This window comes from Scyliorhinus torazame, chromosome 13 (genome assembly GCF_047496885.1).
Source record: "Scyliorhinus torazame isolate Kashiwa2021f chromosome 13, sScyTor2.1, whole genome shotgun sequence".
In the NCBI taxonomy this organism is placed as follows: domain Eukaryota; kingdom Metazoa; phylum Chordata; class Chondrichthyes; order Carcharhiniformes; family Scyliorhinidae; genus Scyliorhinus; species Scyliorhinus torazame.
In genome coordinates, this window is record NC_092719.1 from 194,638,971 (window position 1) to 194,662,410 (window position 23,440).

The 23,440-nt window shown below is 48.0% G+C and overlaps 1 protein-coding gene and 1 non-coding gene across 51 annotated transcripts in view; both read right to left on the bottom strand.

Annotated features, from left to right (window-relative positions):
* Window positions 1–626: 626 nt before the first annotated feature.
* Window positions 627–23,440, bottom strand: part of LOC140388478 (inter-alpha-trypsin inhibitor heavy chain H3-like) — a 195,763-nt gene continuing 172,949 nt past the window's right edge. For 47 of the 50 annotated variants that reach the window (XM_072472745.1, XM_072472743.1, XM_072472732.1 and 44 more), the window contains 6 exons: window positions 19,859–19,882; window positions 8,994–9,107; window positions 6,949–7,150; window positions 1,919–2,091; window positions 1,238–1,349; window positions 627–1,132 (listed from right to left, as the gene is read on the bottom strand). In XM_072472745.1, the coding sequence (XP_072328846.1) occupies window positions 988–1,132; window positions 1,238–1,349; window positions 1,919–2,091; window positions 6,949–7,150; window positions 8,994–9,107; window positions 19,859–19,882 (770 nt within the window). In that variant the 3' untranslated portion in view covers window positions 627–987. The remainder of the gene's footprint in view (window positions 1,133–1,237; window positions 1,350–1,918; window positions 2,092–6,948; window positions 7,151–8,993; window positions 9,108–19,858; window positions 19,883–23,440) is intronic. The other 3 variants (XM_072472744.1, XM_072472740.1, XM_072472739.1) reach the window with 1 other exon arrangement.
* On the bottom strand, window positions 18,557–18,630 carry trnap-ugg (transfer RNA proline (anticodon UGG)). The gene has a single exon. It is a non-coding gene; the product is annotated as a tRNA-Pro (tRNA).

A 23,440-nucleotide genomic window follows, 5' to 3' on the forward strand; every position in this document is an offset into this window, starting at 1 on the left:
CCCCACTGCCACCACCAAGCGGCCAGGCAGGGGACTGCAGGGGATCACACCCCTCTGCCACCACCAAGCGGCCAGGCAGGGGACTGCAGGGGATCACGCCCCTCTGCCACCACCAAGTGGCCAGGCTGGGAGCTGCAGGGGATCACGCCCCTCTGCCACCTGCAAGCAGCCAGGCTGGGAGCTGCAGGGGATCAAGCCCCTCTGCCACCACCAAGCGGCCAGGCTGGGGGCTGCAGGGGATCATGCCCCTCTGCCACCACCAAGTGGCCAGGCTGGGAGCTGCAGGGGATCAAGCCCCTCTGCCACCACCAAGTGGCCAGGCTTGGAGCTGCAGGGGTTCACGCCCCTCTGCCACCACCAAGCGGCCAGGCTGGGAGCTGCAGGGGATCAAGCCCCTCTGCCACCACCAAGCGGCAGGCTGGGAGCTGTAGGGGTTCACGCCCCTCTGCCACCACCAAGCGTCTAGGCATGGAACTGCAGGGGATCACGCCCCTCTGCCACCACCAAGCGTCTAGGCATGGAACTGCAGGGGAGCACTCTCCTCTGGCACCACCAATCTCAACATGGGGGAAATGAACAGCAACATTCCATATGTGATAAAAAATGATGGACACAGAAGTGACGAGTTTGTTTAAAATTAACATGGTAAATTTATTATTGGCATAATCTGTGCATATTGCACAATCAAATATTTTGGATTGCACAAATGCAGCGTTTTTCTGGAAACAACACCAGACCCACTCGCCGTTGAGTCTTTCTCAGGTGGCTCCTCGTCATTCCATTGCTGACACACAGACAAAATAAATCTGGTCATCTTACATAAACAGATTCCAATTTAAATGAACAATGGAATTTATATTTCTAGAGACAGGATATGCTTGCAGATTTGCAATTTTTAATCTGTATGTATTTGACATATAATGTAATTGAACAATAAAGCCATGCAAGGGATACTAAACGGGTGAACTTTCATCATCTGTTCCCAGGTTATGAATACAATGAGTCAAATAAAGAAGTGACAACGTAGTCAGTGGGAATTCCATCAATAAATCCTTTCCCGTTGTAGTGAACAAACCAGCATGGGATATTGGTACCTCGCTGCGGGTCAAGTCTGTAATCTTTCTGGTACCCCCTGAAATTAAAATCATCAATAAAATGTATGTAAGAAATGTAGCGAAGAATTGCAATTATTAGATAGGGTACATCAAAAGTGCTAATATTGTCTTAGCAACATTACCTTGTCACCCTGAGTTTGTGACCTTTTACAATCATTGTTGCGTCAGGTTTGCCTTGATCTAAGCCAGGGCGAATGTTATATATCTCAGCATTTACTTCACGATAAAACTGGCCTGTGTCAAAATAAAAATTAATTAATTTAACTGGAAAGTCACAAATACAGTACAGCGTACTGAATGCCGAAGGATAATAATGCAAACTTAGTTTATTCCATCAGTGAGGATGACCGAACAATTCCTAAGCATTGAATGAGTTTGGAAACAGATACTAAATTTTGTGATAAAACCAAGAATTTCAGTTTTCTTCATAGTGCAATTCCTTTGCTTGTGCAGGAACTTTGGTTGTAATTTGGTTTTGTATAAAATTAATGTAATAATTAACTTGCCGCTTCAATTGATTTAAAATAAAGTTTGGAATAGATATTTCCAAAAATGGGGGCGAAAATCATGATTTCCATTAGGTATGAGTTCTGGAATTGAAATCTCCTTAACCAGAATAAACTACAGTGAAGGATGGAAATTACTGCCCTTGGGACAAACATATTCTGCAGTCATTACTAAATATGGTGCTGGAGTTTCATAGGTTTTTCATGCAAAGAGGTTTATAAAAGCACTTCCCCCTTTTAGAGTTGCTCAGTATTTAACTATGACATTGCAGGTAATAAAGTGAATGTGTTGCATACCAATTAATCCATGGGTCCTATTTGAGAGCCTGTGGCTGTCGAGTGTATAAAATCCCAGAAAGTCTCTGTGCAGAGGGTGATTTTTCCAGACCCGATGCAGCACAATAACAAATGTTGCATCATCGCCCATCGTTAGTGTAAGATTCTTCTCTTTCACAATTGAGATCGAGAAACTAGGAAATAGATATTAGAGATGATGAATTGTGCAGTCTTAAAATACTGATATCCTGAATATTGAATTAGCATAAATAAAGTTCTCAAAATTGTCCATTTTAATAATCCATCTTCTGGAAACTCCATTCAATTTGTCTACAGTGACTATCATTCTTATTGGTCCATCCAGATAGCAAGGCCCAAGTGAATGCCATCTGTGCACCTCACTCTCAGCACAGTGGCACGTTCAATGAGCTCTTTAGCCTCAGACTCCATTCCTATTTTTCCATCTTAGTGCAGGCTATTGGGCATTCACCATCAGACCTCTTCTTTCGTGCTCCATGTAAGATTCACTGACTCTGTGAAGGGCATCTTTGAAGTTTCACTTTCAGTATTTTAGTGTCAGTTCTACTTTAAAAAAGCACACTTGTGTAGGACTTCAACTGTGACTCAGAATAGGGTCTGAAAGAGTACTAGAGCAGATAAATGAAGGGAGAAGAAAGCTGTAAAGGAGAGGAAAGCTCAGCATCCTGAAAGCAGGGAGGCCTGCCCCTGATACAACATCCTACCAACATCAATGTCCAGCAAGTGTGAGTGCCACTGGTGCCCAAGCCCCAGTAGGGAAACATGAACGTTGAATTTTTTATTTAAAACATTTTTTTTTTATTAAGGTTTTCACAAAATATCAACAACAGAATGAAAAAGGAACCCAACAGAATTAAATACAAAACACAGTAAAACAACCCCCATGCCCCCCTCCCCCTGTACATAAATAATAAATTAACACCCCGAATTAACACAAAGCAAACATAGCAGATATATACACCCCCTCAGATCCCCCAGTGTAAATAAACAAAAATAGAATAGAACCCACCCCCCCCCCCCGGGTTGCTGCTGATGCTGACCATTGTCTATCGTTCTGCCAGGAAGTCCAAGAACGGTTGCCACCGCCTGAAGAACCCTTGTACTGATCCCCTTAAGGCGAATTTCACCCTCTCCAATTTAATAAACATCGCCATATCGTTGATCCAGGATTCCACGCTTGGGGGCCTCGCATCCTTCCACTGAAGAAGAATTCTTCGCCGGGCTACCAGAGACGCAAAGGCCAGAATACCAGCCTCTTTCGCCTCCTGCACTCCCGGCTCCCCTGCAACCCCAAATATTGCGAGCCCCCAGCCCGGTTTGACCCTGGATCCTACCACCCTCGACACCGTCCTCGCTACGCCCTTCCAAAATTCCTCCAGCATATGGGTGTGATTTGCTGGGCTCCCTGAGCACCTAACACACCTGTCCTCACCCCCAAAGAACCTGCTCATCCTTGTCCCGGTCATGTGTGCCCTGTGCAGCATCTTAAACTGTATGAGGCTGAGCCTCGCGCACAAAGAGGAAGAGTTCACCCTCCCTAGGGCATCTGCCCACGTCCCCTCTTCGATCTCCTCTCCCAACTCCTCCTCCCACTTACCTTTAAACTCCACCACCGAGGCCTCCTCCTCCTCCTGCATCACCTGGTAGGTTTCCGAGATCTTCCCCACTCCAACCCACCCCCGAGAGCACCCTGTCCTGTACTGTACGTGGCAACAGCCATGGGAATTCCATCACTTGCCGCCTGGCAAACGCCCTTACCTGTAAATATCTAAAGGTGTTCCCCAGGGGGAGCCCATACTTCTCCTCCAGCTCACCCAGACTCGCGAACTTCCCGTCCACAAACAGGTCCCCCAACCTTCTTATCCCTGCCCTGTGCCACCCCGAAAACCCTCCGTCTATTCTCCCTGGAACAAACCGGTGGTTCCAACTTATTGAGGTCCGCACCGAGGCCCCAAATTCCCCCCTGTGCCGCCTCCACTGCTCCCAGATTTTGAGGGTAGGCACCACTACTGGGCTCATGGTATACCTCATTGGATGGAGCGGCAGCGGCGCCGTTGCCAGCGCCTCCAGACTCGTACCCACACAGGACGCCGTCTCCAGCCTCTTCCATGCAGCCCCCTCCATCACCCACTTGCACACCATCGCCGCATTGGCGGCCCAGTAATACCCACAGAGGTTGGGCAGTGCCAGCCCCACCTATCCCTACTCCGCTCCAGGAACACCCTTCTCACCCTCGGAGTCCTTCGCGCCCACACAAACCCCATTATGCTCCTGTTGACCCGCCTAAAAAAGGCCTTTGGGCTAAACATGGGGAGGCACTGGAACTGGAACAAAAATCTTGGGAGCACCGTCATTTTGATTGACTGCACCCTACCCGCCAAGGACAGTGGCAACGCGTCCAACCTCTTGAACTCCTCCTCCATTTGCTCCACCAGCCTTGTGAAATTAAGTCTATGCAGGGCCCCCCCAGATCCCTGAAGCTCCTCTCCGCCCTTTTTAGTGAGAGCTCCCCTGGGTGAACCACGAACAACTCGCTCTTCCCTATGTTGAGCTTGTACCCTGAGAAATCCCCGAACTCCCTGAGGATCCTCATTACCTCCGGCATTCTCCCCACCGGGTCCGCCACATACAGCAGCAAGTCGTCCGCATAGAGCGACACCCTATGCTCCTCCCAGCCCCGCACCAGCCCCCTCCAGTTCCTCGACTCTCTCAGTGCCATAGCCAGGGGTTCAATCGCCAGTGCGAAGAGCAGGGGAGCAGGGGACACCCCTGCCTCGTCCCTCAATGCAACCGAAAGTACTCAGACCTCCTCTTGTTCGTGGCCACACTCGCCATCGGGACCTCGTACAACAGCCTAACCCACCTGACAAACCCCTCCCCAAACCCGAACCTCTTCAGCACCTCCCACAAGTACCCCCACTCTACCCTATCGAAGGCCTTCTCAGCGTCCATCGCCACCACTATCTCCGCCTCCTCCTCCCTCGCCGGCATCATAATAACGTTCAGGAGCCTCCACACATTCGCGTTCAACTGCCTCCCCTTCACGAACCCCGTCTGGTCTTCGTGGATCACCTGCGGCACACAATCCTCCATTCTCGTGGCTAAGACCTTCGCCAGCACCTTGGCATTTACGTTTAACAACGAAATCGGCCTGTAAGACACACACTGCAGGGGATCCTTGTCTCGCTTCAGGATCAATCCCGCCACCAGTCCCTCCTCCACCTTCGGAAACCTCAATTGGTCCAGAAATCGGCCCATCCCTCCCTCTTCCAGTGGGGGCTCAGACCAATACAATTCCTCATAAAAGTCCCTGAAGACCCCATTGATGCCAACCCCACTCCGCACCACACTTCCTCCCCTATCCATAACTCCCCCGATCTCCCTAGCTGCGTCCCGATTCCGAAGCTGATGCGCCAGCATCCGGCTTGCCTTTTCCCCATACTCATAAATCGCCCCCTGGGCCTTCCACCACTGCACCTCCGCCTTCCTGGTGGTCAACAGGTCGATTTCGGACTGGAGGCTACGCCTCTTCCTCAACAGTCCCGCCTCAGGTACCTCAGCATACCTCCTGTCTACCCTCACCAACTCCCCCACCAGCCTCTCCCTCTCCCTCTGCTCGCTCCTCTCCTTGTGGGCCCTAATGGAGATCAGCTCTCCCCTAACCACTGCCTTCAGCGCCTCCCATACCATCCCCACTCGGACCTCCCCGTTATCGTTGACCTCCAGGTATCTCTCTATGCTTCCTCGGACCCGCTCACTCACCTCCTCGTCCGCCAACAGCCCCACCTCCAAGCGCCACAACGGGTGCTGGTCCCTCTCCTCCCCCAGCTCTCGGTCTACCCAATGCGGGGCGTGATCCGAAATGGCTATCGCCGAGTACTCGGTATCCTCTACTCTCGCTATCAGCGCCCTACTCATAATAAAAAAGTCGATCCGGGAATACGCCTTATGAACATGCGAGAAGAATGAAAATTCCCTAGCCCCCGGCCTTGCAAATCTCCAAGGGTCCACCCCTCCCATCTGGTCCATAAACCCCCTCAACACCTTATCCGCCACCGGCTTCCTACCCGTCCTAGACCTGGAGCGATCCAGTGCAGGATCCAACACCGTGTTAAAGTCCCCCCCCCCAATTATCAGGCCCCCCACTTCCAAGTCCGGCATCCGACCCAACATGTGCCGCATAAATCCTGCATCGTCCCAGTTCGGGGGCATACACATTGACCAGCACCACCCTCTCCCCTTGCAGCTTACCACTTACAATTACGTACCTGCCGCCATCGTCTGTCACAATGCTCGACGTCTCGAACGACACCCTCTTTCCCACCAAGATCGCCACCCCCCGATTTTTGGCATCCAGCCCCGAATGAAACACCTGACCTACCCACCCCTTCCTCAATCTTACCTGGTCTGCCACCTTCAGGTGTGTCTCCTGGAGCATGACCACATCCGCCTTCAGCCCCTTCAGGTGCGCGAACACCCGGGCCCGCTTGACCGGCCCGTTCAGTCCCCTTACATTCCAGTTTATCAGCCGGATCAGGGGGCTACCCGCCCCCCTCCCCCGCCGACTAGCCACAACCCCTCCTCGGCCCCGTGTGTGCGTGGGTTTCCTCCGGGTGCTCCGGTTTCCTCCCACAGTCCAAAGATGTGCGGGTTAGGTGGATTGGCCATGATAAATTGCCCTTAGTGTCCAAAATTGCACTTAGTGTTGGGTGGGGTGACTGGGTTATGGGGATAGGGTGGAGGTGTTGACCTTGGGTAGGGTGCTCTTTCCAAGAGCCGGTGCAGACTCGATGGGCCGAATGGCCTCCTTCTGCACTGTAAATTCTATGATAAATTCTATGATTCTATGATAAATATAATTCAAAAATTACAAAGTTAACCTAGTGGCTACTGAAGGCATCAATTGTACAAATTACTTTGACAGTGCAAGGGTTTTTGTGAGAATTACAGTAAATGAGTATGTTGTCACCAACTGGCTTTTGATATTGCTGTGTTATTGCCATAAACCATACCTCTCTCTTGCTAAATATGCTGTTGCTGACCAGGGGAAAATAATCTTATCTTCACCATGAAAAACTGTAATTGTTTGTGTCGATACTTCAACTTTCACACCGGCTTTCTCATTCCCAATTCCAAACTTTCCAAAGTATGTGTTTATTTTCTTGTTAGTTTCGATTTTCTTCTCTCCAATCAACTGCCCATTTATCACAAAACCTGAAGGTAAATTGAAAATACGCGGATTAATCGTCAGAATGTCACAATAAAAGAGAATTGATGTTGTCAATGGGGAATGCCTTGTCCAGCAGCTATGACATTTTGAGAAAGAACTCCTTTTAATTTTGTTGACATGTAAATTACATTGTGGATCATTTTTCAAAGATGACACAAAATAGGCTCTAAAATGTTTTAAAAACTAACCGCAGATGCTGGAAATTCAAAACCAAAACACAAGGCCCTAGAATCACATGGAGCAGTCAGTTCTAACTCAGTGTGATACCCTCTCTTGTATCTTTTAGGATGTCGATCCAGTTGCTTGCCAGTGTTTTCTGTTTTCTTATAGAAATAGACATTTGTTCTCTGAACGGAACAAACTCCTGTGGAAATTTTACCTTACATCCCAGCGTGCCCCGTTAATACTCTCATATAGATGCAGGACACTGAATAAGAAATAATTTTGTATACGAATTGAACTGAAATACATGATATTGATACATTTTCTATTACATTTTCACTGTGACGGTAAGCAGTTGATAGTAAATTCTTACAGCAAATGTTGGGTCCAATTGATTTTAAATTGACACTGGTATGAATCATTGCAAAGACAGTGAGGATGCTGGGATACAGTGAAATGGCCATGATGTCAAGGATGGCAAGTTATTGAGTGCGGTTATAATGGGATCCTACCCAATGATCTTTATTCCTGGAAGGCGACTTCAGCAAACCAATGAGGAAAAATGAGTGGAAATCATTTCTAAAATTTTTTTTAGAGAATTCACTTTTTCCAATTAAGGGGCAATTTAGCGTGTTCAATCCACCTAGCCTGCACATCTTTGGGTTGTGGGGCCGAAACCCACGCAAACACGGGGAGAATGTGCAAACTCCACGCGGACAGCGACCCAGAGCCAGGATCGAACCTGGGACCTCGGCACCGTGAGACTGCAGTGTTACCACTGCCCCACCGTGCTGCCCATGAGTGGAAATCATGAAGAGCGACATTGGGTGGAATTTTCCAGGCCCATCAGCAACAGGCTAGGAGGTGGCCCAAAGACTTCCTGCTGCCATTTAATTTTGTCAATGTGAAGAAGCTGGCAAACTCAGCAGCCTCACAATGGGCACCAGGCAGGCTCTCCTTTTTGGGCACACCATGCCTCATGCCATGGTGGGGTTCAAACCCAGATCCCCAGCCCAGTACCCAGGGATTCTAGATTACTAGTTCATCCACATTACCACTACACCATTATGTTAACTATTGAAGCTGCTGAGAGGGTTGGCAGCTTTTGAGGGCTGGGCTGGAATCTCTAATAGAGATGCAGGAGTCTCTTAATTGGCACCCACCAGCAAAATATGACGCCAGGTCTCACTGCCTATCGGAAGCAGTGCTATTCCTCCCCTGCTTCTGGCCCCATCTGCGGGACTACTGCTGCATTCAAAACATCCCAGCCATCAAGTAAATTATTCAGGAGATTTGTACAGAACAATTGTGGACTTAGATAGGCCACATTATAACATTTAAAGCTTTACACAAGAGTGCCAGTTCAAAAGATTACAAATTAAAATCTGGCTCCAGCTGGCAGTTGTGTTGATTTACCGAAAATCACTCTGGTAAATTTGAGGCGTTGACTTTTTTTGCATCATTCACTCCAAATAATAACAGCTATTATTTTCTTGTCTTTTCTCCTTTGCTGTCAGATTATCCTTTATCAACAGGTGAAACAGTAAAATTCCAGAATGGTCAGCTTTAACATCACTGTAATATCCGCTAACTCAAGGCATGCTTCTGTTTGTGAGCAATGCACAGCTATGTTTATTTCCTTGTGATATCAGAGCTTGCACCTACCTGGAGAAGGATCTGTCACCACGTTTAGAATGGCACCTGGTTTCCCATCAATGTTGAAACAAATGGCATCACTGTGGTCGTTTATTGAAATGATAAAATGAGGATCGCTGTCAACTTGAAAAAGATGTCAAAAGTTTAGAGCATTTAAATCATTGCCATTTTTATATAAAAACGCTTTTTGAGTCCATGACACTTCAGCTTCACACATTGTTACAGATGTAAAAGAATACTGAAGAGAAGTCAGACATTTTATTCTGCAGGTTCTGAATTTGGCAGGGACAGGATTTAAACCAATGGGTCCTGTGTGGAATCTCATCTTGTGCTTAAGAAAAAATAGCTTTGTTGTGGGTACTTACAGTCATTAGATCTTGTGGCCTTAAAGGGGACACAGTTCCATTTTAGCAGCAGAATAATACCTTGAGCACTTGTCCTTATAAAGATTTGTATATGTATAAATAAATTAAAATATTGAAATTTGATGTTCAAAAACCTAAGTAAGTGGTGTGCCATAGTGCATTGTGTTTATTTTAATGAAGCATTCATAAATGATAGGAGCTACGTCAGAGTTAGCAGTGCTGCAAATTTTGTTGTTTTGTGATTTTTTTTCTCACCAGTACTTTCCTCAGGAGGTTAACCCCCAGAGAGGGACGGTGCCACAGTTGCCATCTATTCTCTGGCATTTCGCCTAGCATGTTACCTAAGTGACTTGATGCACCATCAATTACCACGAGATGAGAATGGTGAAACAATCGAGGCTTTATTGCACAAGAGGTTGTGCCTCCTGCAGCTGGAACCAGAATGGGGGCAGTGCAGGAGAGCATACACTTTTATACATCGCCTGCTGGGAGGAGCCAGCGGGCTGGGATTTACTGTGGCACCTGTAATACAGTGGCAGTACCATAATACATGTAATGTGTTACCAGTGGTGTTTACCACATTCACCCCCTGCTTAAAATAAAATCCGGCGGGGGTGAAGAACAACATTACAGATTGAGTCTGTCGGGGGCTTTGACCCTCCGCTGCAATCGCCTCAGTCCTGGTGGTGATGTGGGCGCCGATGTGGTCACTTGCGACTCCGGGAACGTGTTGTCCTCTCCTTCGTCACCCCGTAGTGGATCCAGTGAGGGGACGGATACTGCTGGGCTGGGGGCTGCGGTGAGGTTCGCTGGTGGGAGTGTGGGCGGCGTGGGGTGAACGAGGCGACCGGAGGGGGGAGAAGCGGTATTAGGTCGGGGGTTGTGGGTGGGGACCCAGCGGATGCCAGGTCCCGGAGGGAGACAGTGTCCTGTCGCCCGTTGGGGTGTACCACGTAGGCGTACTGTGGGTTTGCATGGAGGAGGTGGACTTTCTCAACCAATGGATCCAATTTATGGCTCCGCACATGCTTCCAGAGGAGGACGGGTCCAGGAACTGTCAGCCAGGTTGGGAGCGAGACCCTGGAGGTGGGCTTCCTAGGGAAGGCAAACACACGTTCGTGTGGGGTCTCATTAGTAGCAGTGCACAGGAGTGACCGGATGGAGTGGAGTGTGTCAGTGAGGACCTCCTGCCAGCGGGAGACCGGGAGATTCCTAGACCGAAGGGCCAGCTGGACGGCCTTCCAGACCGTCGCGTTCTCCCACTCCACCTGTCCGTTTCCCCGGGGGTTGTAGCTGGTCGTCCTGCTCGAGGCGATGCCCTTGCTGAGCAGGAACTGACGCAGCTCATCATTCATGAAGGAGGTTCCCCGATCGTTGTGGATGTAGGTGGGGAAACCGAACAGGGCGAAGATGCTGTGCAGGGCCTTGATGACCGTGGCAGAAGTCATGTCGGGGCATAGGATGGCGAAAGGGAAACGGGAGTACTCATCAATTACATTGAGGAAGTATACGTTGCGGTCAGTGGAGGGGAGGGGCCCTTTGAAGTCCATGCTGAAGCGCTCAAAGGAGCAGGAGGCCTTTACGAGGTGCGCTCTATCTGGCCGGTAGAAGTGCGGCTTGCACTCTGCGCAGACCTGGCAGTCCCTGGTCACAGTCGTGACCTCCTCAATGGAGTATGGCAGGTTGCAGGCCTTGATAAAATGGAAGAACCGGGTGACCTCCGGGTGGCAGAGGTCATTGTGGAGAGCCCGGAGTCGGTCCACTTGTGCGCTGGCACATGTACCGCGGGATAGGTCATCTGGGGCTCATTGAGCTTCCCCGGGCGATACAAGATCTCATAGTTGTAGGTGGAGAGCTCGATCCTCCACCTCAAGATCTTGTCATTTTTGATCTTGCCCCGCTGCGTATTGTTAAACATGAAGGCAACCGACCGTTGGTCAGTGAGGAGAGTGAATCTCCTGCCGGCCAGGTAATGCCTCCAATGTCGCACAGCTTCCACAATGGCTTGGGCCTCCTTTTCAACCGAGGAGTGGCGAATTTCGGAGGCATGGAGGGTGCGGGAAAAGAAAGTCACAGGTGTTGAAGGAATCTTTCGTATTTTTGGACTGTGCCAAGTTGTTAGATTCCTACTATTATTTGACTGTGTAAAGTTGAAGGAATCTATAATATTCCTACTATTCGGTTACCAGTAGCACTTTGCGATTACTGGGACTCAGCAGAAATTTACAGTTAAAACTTCTCAGGTGCCAAAAGGAATTATTTTATTTGTCTTCTGTTGATTACAATTTGAAAGTCATTTAAAAGGCAATTTGTAGACAATCTGAAGCTTTCAAAGAATTACAGACATTATCTTTTTGCTTAGGCAGACAGCTCGAAAGTAACTTTTAAAAGGATCAAAGTCTGAAAATGAAATATGAAGAGAGAGAGAGAGAGAGCTAATCTTCAGCTAAACTCAAACTCAAAGTCAAAAACACTACCCCCAAAACACTCCTACAAAATACTTCAGAACACACCCTCACAGACACAGACAGACTAACTGACTGACAGACTAAAATGGCGGGGGGAAACTTTTCAGTTATACACTTTCATATCTGTCTTAAGTCATCTAATCACACCCCAATATAATCCTAATTGGTTTGGGTTAGACTCAAACACATTTGATTTGACGGCAAGCCGTCCATCTTCAATATGCAACAATAATTTTAATTGTTTCATGTCTGCATGTTATGGAATGTGATATTCTGCTTCTCTTTACCAGCAAAAAACTGGTCTTCTGCTGACTTAGCTGTTATCTGCATTGTGAACAATGGTGCCTTCATGTTGCTATGGTGCCTGCTTCGTCCTTGATGTGATATCTGGTACGGCTTGTGTTTTAATGTCACACTGTCTTGCAAATGTATTTGCTAGAACGACGGACCTCAGTAAAAGTGAATTATGCTGTATCATGCTGTTTTGTGTATCTATTGAAGCTATATGTTTTGAGATGACCTGAGGTTATAAGTGCTGAAATTCTCATTTTAAATGGGGATTTAAAATGGGGCTTAATATTTATGCTTAAACAGCTATCTTTTACCTATAATAGTTGTATTAGAAATACCTGGCTTCTACAGGTCTGCCCGCCTTGTTGAGGGTGGTGGCCAGAGCTACGTCCGATGCATCGCTCTCCACCTGAAAGGGGAGGGTCTAGTCGACTGCGTGCATTGTGGCCTTGGCGATGTCCGCCTTGATGTGGTTGAAGGCCTGGCGGGCCTCAGCCGTAAAGGTGAAAACTGTGGACTTGATGAGTGGGTGGGTCTTGTCCGCATAATTAGGGACCACTGGGCATAATATGAGAAAATACCCAGGCATCATTTCAGGGCGTTGGGGTAGTGGGGAAGCGGGAGTGCCAGGAAGGGGTGCATGCGGTTGGGGTCGGGCCCTAGGACTCCATTTTCCACTATGTAGCCAAGGATGGCTATGCGGTTGGTGCGGAACACGCATTTCTCCTTATTGTAGGTGAGGTTAAGGAGTTTGTCGGTATGGTGGAATTTTTGGAGGTTTGCGTCATGGTCCTGCTGATCATGGCTGCAGCTGGTGACGTTATCTAGGTATGGGAAGATGGCCCGAAGCCTGTACTGATCAACCATTTGGTCCATCTCTCGCTGGAAGATCGAGACCCCATTGGCGACGCCAAAGGGAACTCTAAGGAAATGATAGAGGCGGCCATCTGCTTCGAACACAGTGTATTGATGGTCCTCCGGGCGGATGGGGAGCTGGTGGTAGACGGACTTCAAGTCAACTGTAGAGAAGACTCGATACTGCGCAATCTGATTGACCATGTCAGATATGCGTGGGAGGGGGTATGCGTCGAGCTGCGTGTACCGGTTGATGGTCTAACTGTCGTCAATGACCATCCTGTTTTCAACGCCAGTCTTCACTACCACCACTTGAGCTCTCCAGGGGCTGTTACTGGCCTCAATGATCCCCCCTGCAGAAGCCGTTGGACCTCTGACTTGATAAAGGTCCTGTCCTGCGCACTGTACCATCTGCTCCTAGTGACGACGGGCTTACAGTCCGGGGTGAGGTTTGCAAAAAGTGAAGGTGGATCGACCTTCACGGTCGTGAGGTCACAGACAATGAGGGGGCACAGGGGTCCGCCGAATTTCAGAGTATGGCTTTGGAGATGGCATTGAAAGTCAAGACTGAGTAACAGGGCAGCGCAGAGATGGGGGAGGACGTAGAGCCTGAATTTGCTGTACTCTACGCCCTGAACGGTAAGGGTCACGACGCAGTACCCCCGGATTTGCACGGAATGGGATCCGGAGGCCAGGGAGATTTTTTGGATGATGGGGAGTACTGGGAGGGAGCAGCGCCTTACCGTAGCAGGGTGGATGAAACTCTCTGTGCTCCCGGAGTCAAAGAGGCAGGTCGTCTCGTGCCCATTGATCTTTACCGGTTTATTGGTCGTAGCGGTCGCGAGGTTGCGGGGCCGAGACTGGTCAAGGGTGATGGAGGCGAGCTGCGGAAGATGTTGGGAGGTCCCGGGCTGATGAGCGGTGGCGGAGGTACCGGCAGGCTGTGAACGGCCAGGCGAGCAGGGGTCCTGAGGCGCGGTCCAAGATGGCGCCGAAGATGGCAGCGTCCACGGGTGGGCGGCATCAAAGATGGCTGCACCCATGGGCCGCACGTGGCTTGTGGTGGAGAAGATGACGGCGCCCCTGGATCATACGTGTGGGGTGTAGTGATGCTGGGCCTGGAAACAGCGGCGACCGACCGGGCCTGGCAGACGGAAACAAAGTGGCCCTTCTTCCCGCACCCGCTGCAGGTTGCACTCCGCGCCGGGCAGCGCTGCCTGGGGTGTTTGTTCCGGCCACAAAAATAACATTTGGGCCCTCCGGAGTTGGTTGGCTGCCGCGCGGCGCAGGCTTGCGGTGTGGTCGAGTCGGCAGCTGGTGGGGCCCACGATGCCCACAAGGATGCCGTGCGGTCGGAGGTGTAGGCTTCCAGATTACGGGAGGACATTTCCAGGGAATTAGCAAGCGGCACAGTCTCTGCAAGGTCGAGCGTACCCCCCTCCAATAGCCGCTAGCGAACATAAGTGGACCTAATGCCCGTGACATAAGCGTCTCTGATTAGTAGTTCGGTGTGCTGGACTGCCGAAACTGCCTGGCAGTTACAGTTCCTACCGTGTATCCGTAGAGCCCGCAAGAACTCGTCCTGAGACTCCCCCGGGAGTTGCCATCTCGTGGCCAGGAGATGCCTGGTGTACACGTGATTCACAGGCTTGATGTACTGTCCCTTTAGTAGCACCATCACTTCTGTGTAGGTGGGCGTGTCCCTGATGAGGGGAAAAACTTGAGGGCTCACCCGTGAGTAGAGGACCTGGAGCTTCTGTGGGTCTGAGAGTTCTTCAGTGGCTGCTCTGAGGTAGCCTTCAAAGCAGGCTAGCCAGTGCTCGAAGGTGGACGTGGCGTTGGCTGCGTGAGGGCTCAGCTCCAGGCGATCAGGCTTGATTAAGATGTTCACCTTTTAAAAATCTTGTGCAATAAATTGATGTACCGTCAATGACCACGAGACGGGAATGGTGAAACAATCGAGGCTTTATTGCACAAGATGTTGTGCCTCCTGCAGCTGGAACCAGAATGGGAGCAGCGCAGGAGAGCATACACTTTTATACGCCGCCTGCTGGGAGGAGCCAGCAGGCTGGGATTTACTGTGGTACCTGTAATACAGTGGCAGTACTGTAATACATGCAATGTGTTACCAGTGGTGTTTACCACCACGTTTCTCCACATATGAGTGAAGATTGTAGTTTTTTTAACCTCAGAGAGCATCTGACAGTCAATCTGACATCCACATGGGAATATTTTCAAGTAACAGCGGGACTTTCTGGCCCCACCACGACGGGTTTCCCCGCTGTGATGTGGCAATTCATTTAAATTGTGGGATGACTTTGGCGGGTCTGGATGATTCTGCCAGAGGAGGGGCCAGAGCTCACTGTGTAGTGTTCAAGACAGATTCCTTTTCCATTCCTCTGTGCAGCAGTGCTGGAGTCAGTTATTGCACCATGGATTGAAACGGAGGCCTCCCAGTCTGCTTAGTTACACAATTCTTTTAGAAAATAAGTAATCAGACACTGAGCCCTTGGAAAAAGATCCAGAGGAGATTTTCAAGAATGATTCCTAGCTTAAGGAACCTCAGCTACTGAGATAGGCTTAATGATCTTTGTCTGCTTAGCATAAAGCAGTGTAGACTTAAAGGTGACCTGATAAAGGTGTGTTGAATAATTAAAGGGCTGGCTAGCATCCCTGTTAATAGATTATCCCAGTTTAACAGATTGGGGAGGCTTTAAGAAAATGCTGGTAGCTGGTGTGGAGGATGGTGACTATCTGCATGCCTACAAGAGAGAACTGGACCAGTTCCTCAATGGGGCCGAGATCACATCATATCAAAGTTAACTGTCTTCACAGATATCTGGACTGAGCGGGAGTGTGGTAGCGTGGCCCCTTTAAGGCATGATCTTTTGAGGGCCACGTGACCTGCTCGGGGCCTATCACGAACCCTGACCAGAGGGGAAAAGCGTGGAGCCCTGGGAGCAGGGACCTGGGCAGATGGACCTGGGAGTCATAGAGACCTGCAAGATGTGCCTGCATATAGTTAAACCTCATTGTGTTTCCAATAAACTTCTTTGTTATTCAAGAAGCCTCCTCATTGATACCTCGCGCGGTTACATTGGTGACGAGAGTAAATCGGACAATGATTGCATGTCTCGAAATTCGTGGGGGAAGGGGTTGCATCGGAAATCTCCAAGAATTAGAAAAGAGGAGGTTGGCAAAAAAGCAATGAGTGAAAATGCTTCTGATAGGGAAACTCAGGGGACTGAAGAGTGGAGCCAATATATCGAGAGGCTCCGGTACTTTTTTTCATCTGCCAATGAGATCACAGGGGAAGATAAGCAAAAGGTCATTTTGTTAACGGTTTGTGGGCCCCAGACCTACAACCTCATTAGGAATTTAATGCTCATGGAAGCCCCAGTCACAAATCGTTTGACCAGCCAGTGAGACTTGTGAAAGGGCACTTTAACCCAGACCCTCTGTCATACTTCAGTGCTATAAAATTAATTCAGTCAGCAGGGACCCAGGGGAGATAATTTCAGCTTTTGTAGCGAGTGGTCACCAACTAGCTGAACACTACGAATTTGGCTCGCTGTGAAGCGACATGCCTGATGCGACCGTCAATTCACTCAAGGACTCGTGTCGGAGTAAGACAATGATTTTAATTAACTATCAACTTTGCCTGCCTGCGACTGGTACATACTGAGGACAGTCCCACAGGCCAGCTACTCTTATACTCCTTCAAAGGGGCGGAGCCATGGGCTGAGCCCGTACATGCTCCAACATCCTCCAACATCTCCCCCTTTGGTGAAGCCATACAATGGCCCACAGATAAAACCCACGGGGTTAATAACATAGAACCTAACTGGTGAATTAACTGTATTTACATTCACCACAATGCCACACGACCGTCTGCTTTGTGGCTTCAACAATACTAAGGTGCAACGAAAATGACTAGCCAAAATGAAATATCCCTAGATAAGGTGATAGAAATAGCCCAAGCCACTGAATGCACTGAGAAAGGTGCTTCGGAGCTACAGTGTGTGCAGGAAGGGGAGGGAAATGTACTTTGGAGTGGACCAGTTGTTAGGCGAGAACCCTGAGCAACAGGCACAGAGGAGGCGGAACAGAGATCCCAGGAGCAGGATCGTAGTCTGAAGCAAGGAAGGAAAACGGGTCATCAGTCCAGGAATTTTAATGAGTGTTACAGATGCGGGTGAGATCTCCCCCAGGAGATGTGTCATTGGAAAGAATTTGTCTACTTCAGATGCAACAGGAATGGCCATATTCAAGCCCCAGTGCATAAAGTAAAGAAGAATCCCGAAAAGGAATGTAAGATTTACAGGTTAAACATGGTTAAAGTAAGCTCCCATAGAAATAATCCTCATGGTCAATGGGCGACCATTAAACACGAAGGTCGACACAGGGACGTCGGCCAGGGTGATGGGTGAACAAACCTACAAGTATCTTTGAGGAGGAGTCCACCCTTTCAGCCTAAGCAGCACGACTGCTAAGTTGGTAATGTATACAGGGGAAGCCTTAAAGATTTTAGATACAAAATCGATGCTGGTGTATCAGCAACAGTCCGCCACTCAGTTATCCATGATGGTTGTGGAAGGACAAGAACCAAGCCTCATGGGGTAAGAACCCTGAACTTACAAGAATCCTGAATCCACACCAAAATTATTCAGAGCTAGGCCTGTTCCATATAAGGCCATAAGACATAGGAGCAGAATTAGGCCACTCAGCCCATCGAGTCTGCTTTGCCATTCAATCATGACTGATATTTTTCTCATCCCCATTCTCCTACCTTCTCCCCATAACCCCTGATCCCCTTATTAATCAAGAACCTATCTATCTCTGTCTTAAAGACACTCAGTGATTTAGCCTCCACAGCCTTCTGCGGCAAAGAGTTCCACAGATTCACCACCGTCTGGCTGAAGAAATTCCTCCTCATCTTGTTTTAAAGGATTGTCCCTTTAGTCTGAGATTATGTCTGCTGGTTTTAGTTTTTCCTACAAGTGGAAACATATGCACTGCACCAGAAAGTCGAGGCTGACTTGAATGGGGACTTCACATGAGTAGCATCTGGCCAGCTTGGAAGAAGTCTTTAAAAGGTGCAAAGAAGCTGGTATCAGACTAAAAAGAGAAAAGTTTGCATTTCAGGACAGCGAGGTCATGTATTTAGAATTTAAGGTGGACTCAAACCTTTTAGAAGATAAGGTGAAAACCAGCCTATACCGAAGAATGTTGCAGAATTGACCCCGTTTCATAGAATTTACAGTGCAGAAGGAGGCCATTCGGCCCATCGAGTCTGCACCGGCTCTTTGAAAGAGCACCCTACCCAAGCCCACACCTCCACCCTATCCCCATAACCCAGTAACCCGACCCAACACTACTGGCAATTTTGGACACTAATGGCAATTTATCATGGCCAATCCACCTAACTTGCACATCTTTGGACTGTGGGAGGAAGCCGGAGCACCCGGAGGAAACCCACGCACACACGGGGAGAACGTGCAGACTCCGCACAGACAGTGACCCAAGCCGGGAATTGAACCTGGGACCCTGGAGCTGTGAAGCAATTGTGCTAACCACCATGCTACCGTGCTGCTGGAGCTCATCCGGGATTTGAACCCGGGACCTCTCGCACCCAAAGTGAGAATCATACCCCTAGACCAACGAGCCGCTGTTTCTGAGCAACTACGCCAGTGCCGCTACACCTCCTTTTAAAGAAGCACCAACTCTGCCATTGGAAAGGCCACAAGAACAAGGTTTACACCAAGTCAAACAAGTCCTACAGTAGTCTAGCTTGTTGGTCCATTTTGATCTAGGTAAACAAATAATTTTGACCTACGACACTTTGCATTATGGGATTGGTGTGGTCTTGCCCGACAAGATGGAGGAGGGCACAGGCAGGCCCATTGCCTCCACCTCCTGAACAGTTACCGACACAGAACAAAAGTATGCACAAATTGAAAAAGAAGGCATCGCTGCGATATATGGTGTTAAAAGATTCTATCAGAGGGCAGCACGATGGCGCAGTGGTAGCACTGCAGTCTCACGGCGCCGAGGTCCCAGGTTCGATCCCGGCTCTGGGTCACTGTCCGTGTGGAGTTTGCACATTCTCCCCGTGTTTGCGTGGGTTTCGCCCCCACAACCCAAAGATGTGCAAGGTAGGTGGATTGAACATGCTAAATTGCCCCTGATATACCTTCAGTTCACCGAGAGGCAGAGAGAGCGAATGAACATTAGGCTTCATTAATCATGAACTTGCCTATCTAGAGTCGGTTGTACAGATGAATGCGCCCACAGGCGGCCGGTCTATATATGGCCCCGGTGAGGGCGGAGCCAGAGGCGGAGTCCACCAGGGTCACAGTACAGTACCTGGAAGCAGCTCATATCACCAGTTCCAGATCATAGGTCATAGGTTACAGTATCGTACATGCATCAGGTGAATACATTCACCACTGCCCCTTAATTGGAAACAATGAATTGGGTACTCTAAAATTTATTTAAATTTTTCTTTAAAAAAAAAAAAAGATTCTATCAGCACGTATACTGCTGTTTCATTATTATAACAGATCACAAACCATTATTGGGATTACTCCACGAGGATACGCAAATTCCATTTTTAGCTTCGGCCAGCGTGCAGTGGTTGGCTTTGCTATTGGCAGCCTATAGCTACACTTTCCAGCATCGACCTGGATGCAGATCTCCAATGGCGCAGACACGATGAGCTGAATGGTTCCCTCCTTGTGCTATAACAGTTCTGTCATTCTGTGTAGGACTTGAACCCACAACATTCTGTCTCAGAGCATCATCAACTGACCCACACCTCCTTTGTAAATGCACATGGCTGAGTGGTTTATTCATATCGCTAAATGAAACAATATATAATCAATCTGCGACTTACCTAAACCATAAATGCTTGAACCAACTGTAGAAACAAAATTAGCAATAATGTGTAAATAAACAACTAAAGTAGCTTAAGGTAGTTTATCACTGAACTTCATGACAATATTGCCTGGCTTATATGGGAATAAATATATTGATCAGGTGTGCCAATTAAAAAGATTGTTGCTTTTGTAAGTCATTAAATTAATTAATTTTAAAAAGCATGAGATTGTTGGGAGGTTTGTATTTGATGACAAAACCTTTACATGTTTAAAGCAATTTGCCACAACGCAGAAAAATCGCTAAATGAGACATTTCAAAACACCTCATGTAAAATTTTGCATTATCATCTCAAAAACATAAAAACTTTTAAACATTCATACAATTTTCCCAAAAAAATGCATCCATCATGTATCAATAGAGCCAAGATTAGTATATTTCTAAAATAATTATGTAATTTTGAGAAGTATTTATTGATTTGGCATTAAGATAGGAAGAATAAAGGAGCTGAATATTATTTAAATGGAGCGAGACTGCAGAAAGCTCCAGCACAGAGGGATTTGAGGGTCCTTATTCATAAATCACAAAAAGCTAGCATGCAAGTTCAGCAGGTAATAGGGGAGGCAAATGGAATATTGGCCTGTATTTCAAAGGGAATGGAGTATAAAAATAGGGAATTCTTGCTAAAACTATACAAGGCACTAGTTAGACTTCACCTGGAATACTGCAAATAGTTTTGGTGCCCTTATTTGAGGGTTACACTGGAGTTCTGACTTTGGGCTGCATTAGAATGCTGAAGTGAGAGTTTTGTGACTGAGGGAGTTCAGTGAGGAGAGAGCGAGGTACTCTTTCATTTCCTCCATTTCCTCAAAGAGTGTGAGGGGAGCCAGGAGTTTACAATGAGAGCAGCTGACTGGTGAGTAAGTCCTGGTGGGTATTTTTCAAACTAGATTGAATTGTAAGTTATTGTTTTAGCAAGGGCAGGACTTAGTTGATTTATTCTTTATAATATAATAGTCTTCAAAAGTTTTAATTTAAAGGGTTTAATCATGGTAGGAGAGCTCAAAGCCATGTTTGCTCCTCTTTCTCCATGTGGGAATCCAGAAAAATTTCCAGTGCCTTGGACCAGCATGTGTGCAGGAAGTGTGTCCAACTGCAGCTCCTGGAAGCTCGGGTTTTGAGCTGGAACGGTGGCTGAAGACACTGTGGGGCATCCGTGGATCTGAGAGCATCGTGGGTAGCATGTTTAGAGAGGTGGTCACACCGTAGCTGAAGGGAGTTGAGGAAGAAAGGGAATGGGTGACCGCCAGGAAGTCCAAGAGAAATGGGCAGGAAGTTCAGGAGTCCCCTGGGTCTCGCTCGCAAATCGATATCCCATTTTGGAGGCTGATGAGGCTAGTTCCTCCAGGGAGTGCAGTCAGAGCCAAGCTTCTGGTACCACAAGCAGCATGTCTGCACTTGAGGGGGGAATCAGAGAGAGAGCAATAGTAATAGGGGATTCTATAGTCAGGGGAACAGATAGGTGCTGCTGTGACTCCAGGATGGTGTATTGCCTCCCTGGTGCCAGGGTCCGAGATGTCATTGAATGGCTGCAGGGCATCCTGAAGGAGGAGGGTGATAAGGCAGAGGTTTTGCACATGTTGGTACCAATGACATAGATAAAAAGAGGGATGAGGCCTTGTATCAGAATTCAGGGAGATAGGCAGCAGGCTAAAAATCAAGACCGCTCTGGTTATAATATCTGGATTACTCCCAGTGCCATGTGCTAGTGCATATGGAAATGGGAGTATAGCACAGATGAATTTGTGGCTAAAGAGTTGGTGCAGGAGGGAGGGTTTTAGATTCCTGGACCACTGGGACTGTTTCTGGGGAAGGTGGGACCTGTACAAACGGGGAAGTCAACATCTGAACCAGAGTGAGAATAATATCCTTCTTGGCGGGTTTGCTAGTGCTGTTTGGAGTTTAAACTAATTTGTCAGGGGGAGGGGACGCAGACTATTAGCAGAATAGGGACACAGCATAATACAGAAAAGCAATCAAGTCAGTGGGAATACAGCGGTAGTATGTTTCAAGGGAGTAAAACAAGGCTGGATGGCCTCGACTTGAGTTAAGGGCAAGGATTGACACGTGGAATTGTGATATAGTAGCCATCATGGAGACATGCTTGAGGGAGGGGCAGGTTTGGCAACTTAATAGCCTGGCATATAGAATCTTCAGGTGAGACAGAGGAAGGGGTAAAAGAGGAGAAGGCATTGCTTTATTAGTTAAAGAGTCAGTTACTGCAGTAAGGAGAGATAGTATCTTGGAGGGGCATCAAATGAAGCTTTGTGGGTAGAGCTTAGGAAAAAAAAAGGGACAGCCACATTGCTAGGTGTTTATTATAGACCCCCAGATATTCAGCGGGAGATTGAGGAGCAAATATGTATGCAATTCGCAGAGGTGTGCAAACATAATAATAGGGTAATTATATTAGGCACTTTTAATTTTACCAACATCATTGGGAAGGCATAAGGTTAAGGGCTTAGATGGAGTGGAGTTCTTAAAATGTATACAGGAGGACCATTTAGCTCAAATAGTAGAGGGTCCACCAAGGAACGGTGCAGTGCTGGACCTAATTCTTGGAATGAAGACAGACAGGTGGTTGATGTGTTGGTGGGGGAGCATTTTGATGATAGCGATCACAACATGGTACAATTTAAGTTTTTTTTAAAATTTAGAGTGCCCAATTCATTTTTTTCCAATTAAGGGGCAATTTAGCGTGGCCAATCCACCTAGCCTACACATCTTTTTTGGGTTGTGGGGGCGAAACCCACGCAAACACGGGGAGAATGTGCCAATTCTACATGGACAGTGACCCAAAGCCGGGATCGAACCTGGGACCTCGGCGCCATGAGGCAACAGAGTGAACCCACTGTGCCACCATGCTGCCCTGTACAATTTAAGTTTGTTGTGAACAAAGAAATAGAAAAGTTGCAAAAAAAAGGTTTTGGATTGGGAGAGAGCGGATTTTAGTAAAACAAGGCAAGATCTGTTGAAGGTAGACTGGAAAGAGTTGCTTGTGGGGAAATCGACAGAAGAGCAGTCGGGGGCATTCAAAAAAGGAAATGAATGAATGAATATCGGCAGAGGGTGGTGACAGCCTGGAATGCACTGCCTGGGAGGGTGGTAGAGGCGGGTTGCCTCACGTCCTTTAAAAACTACCTGGATGAGCACTTGGCAAGTCATAACATTCAAGGCTATGGGCCAGGTGCTGGCAAATGGGATTAGGTAGGCAGGTCAGGTGTCTTTCATGTTGTGGTATAGACTCGATGGACCAAAGGGCCTCTTCTGCACCGTATTATTATGTGATTCTGAGAAAGGCAGTCCAGCGAAGGTTCACTAGGTTGATCTTGGGTATGCAGTGATTTTTTCATGAGGAAAGGTTAAGTATATTGGGCTTGTACTCATTGGAGTTTAGAAGAATCAGAGGCAACCTTTTAGAGAGATATAGGATTCTCAGGGGGCTTGACAGGGTAGATGCTGAGAGGTTGTTTCCCCTTGTGGGAGAGTTTAGGTCAAGAGGGTATAATCTTAGAGCAAGGGATCACCCATTTAAGACTGA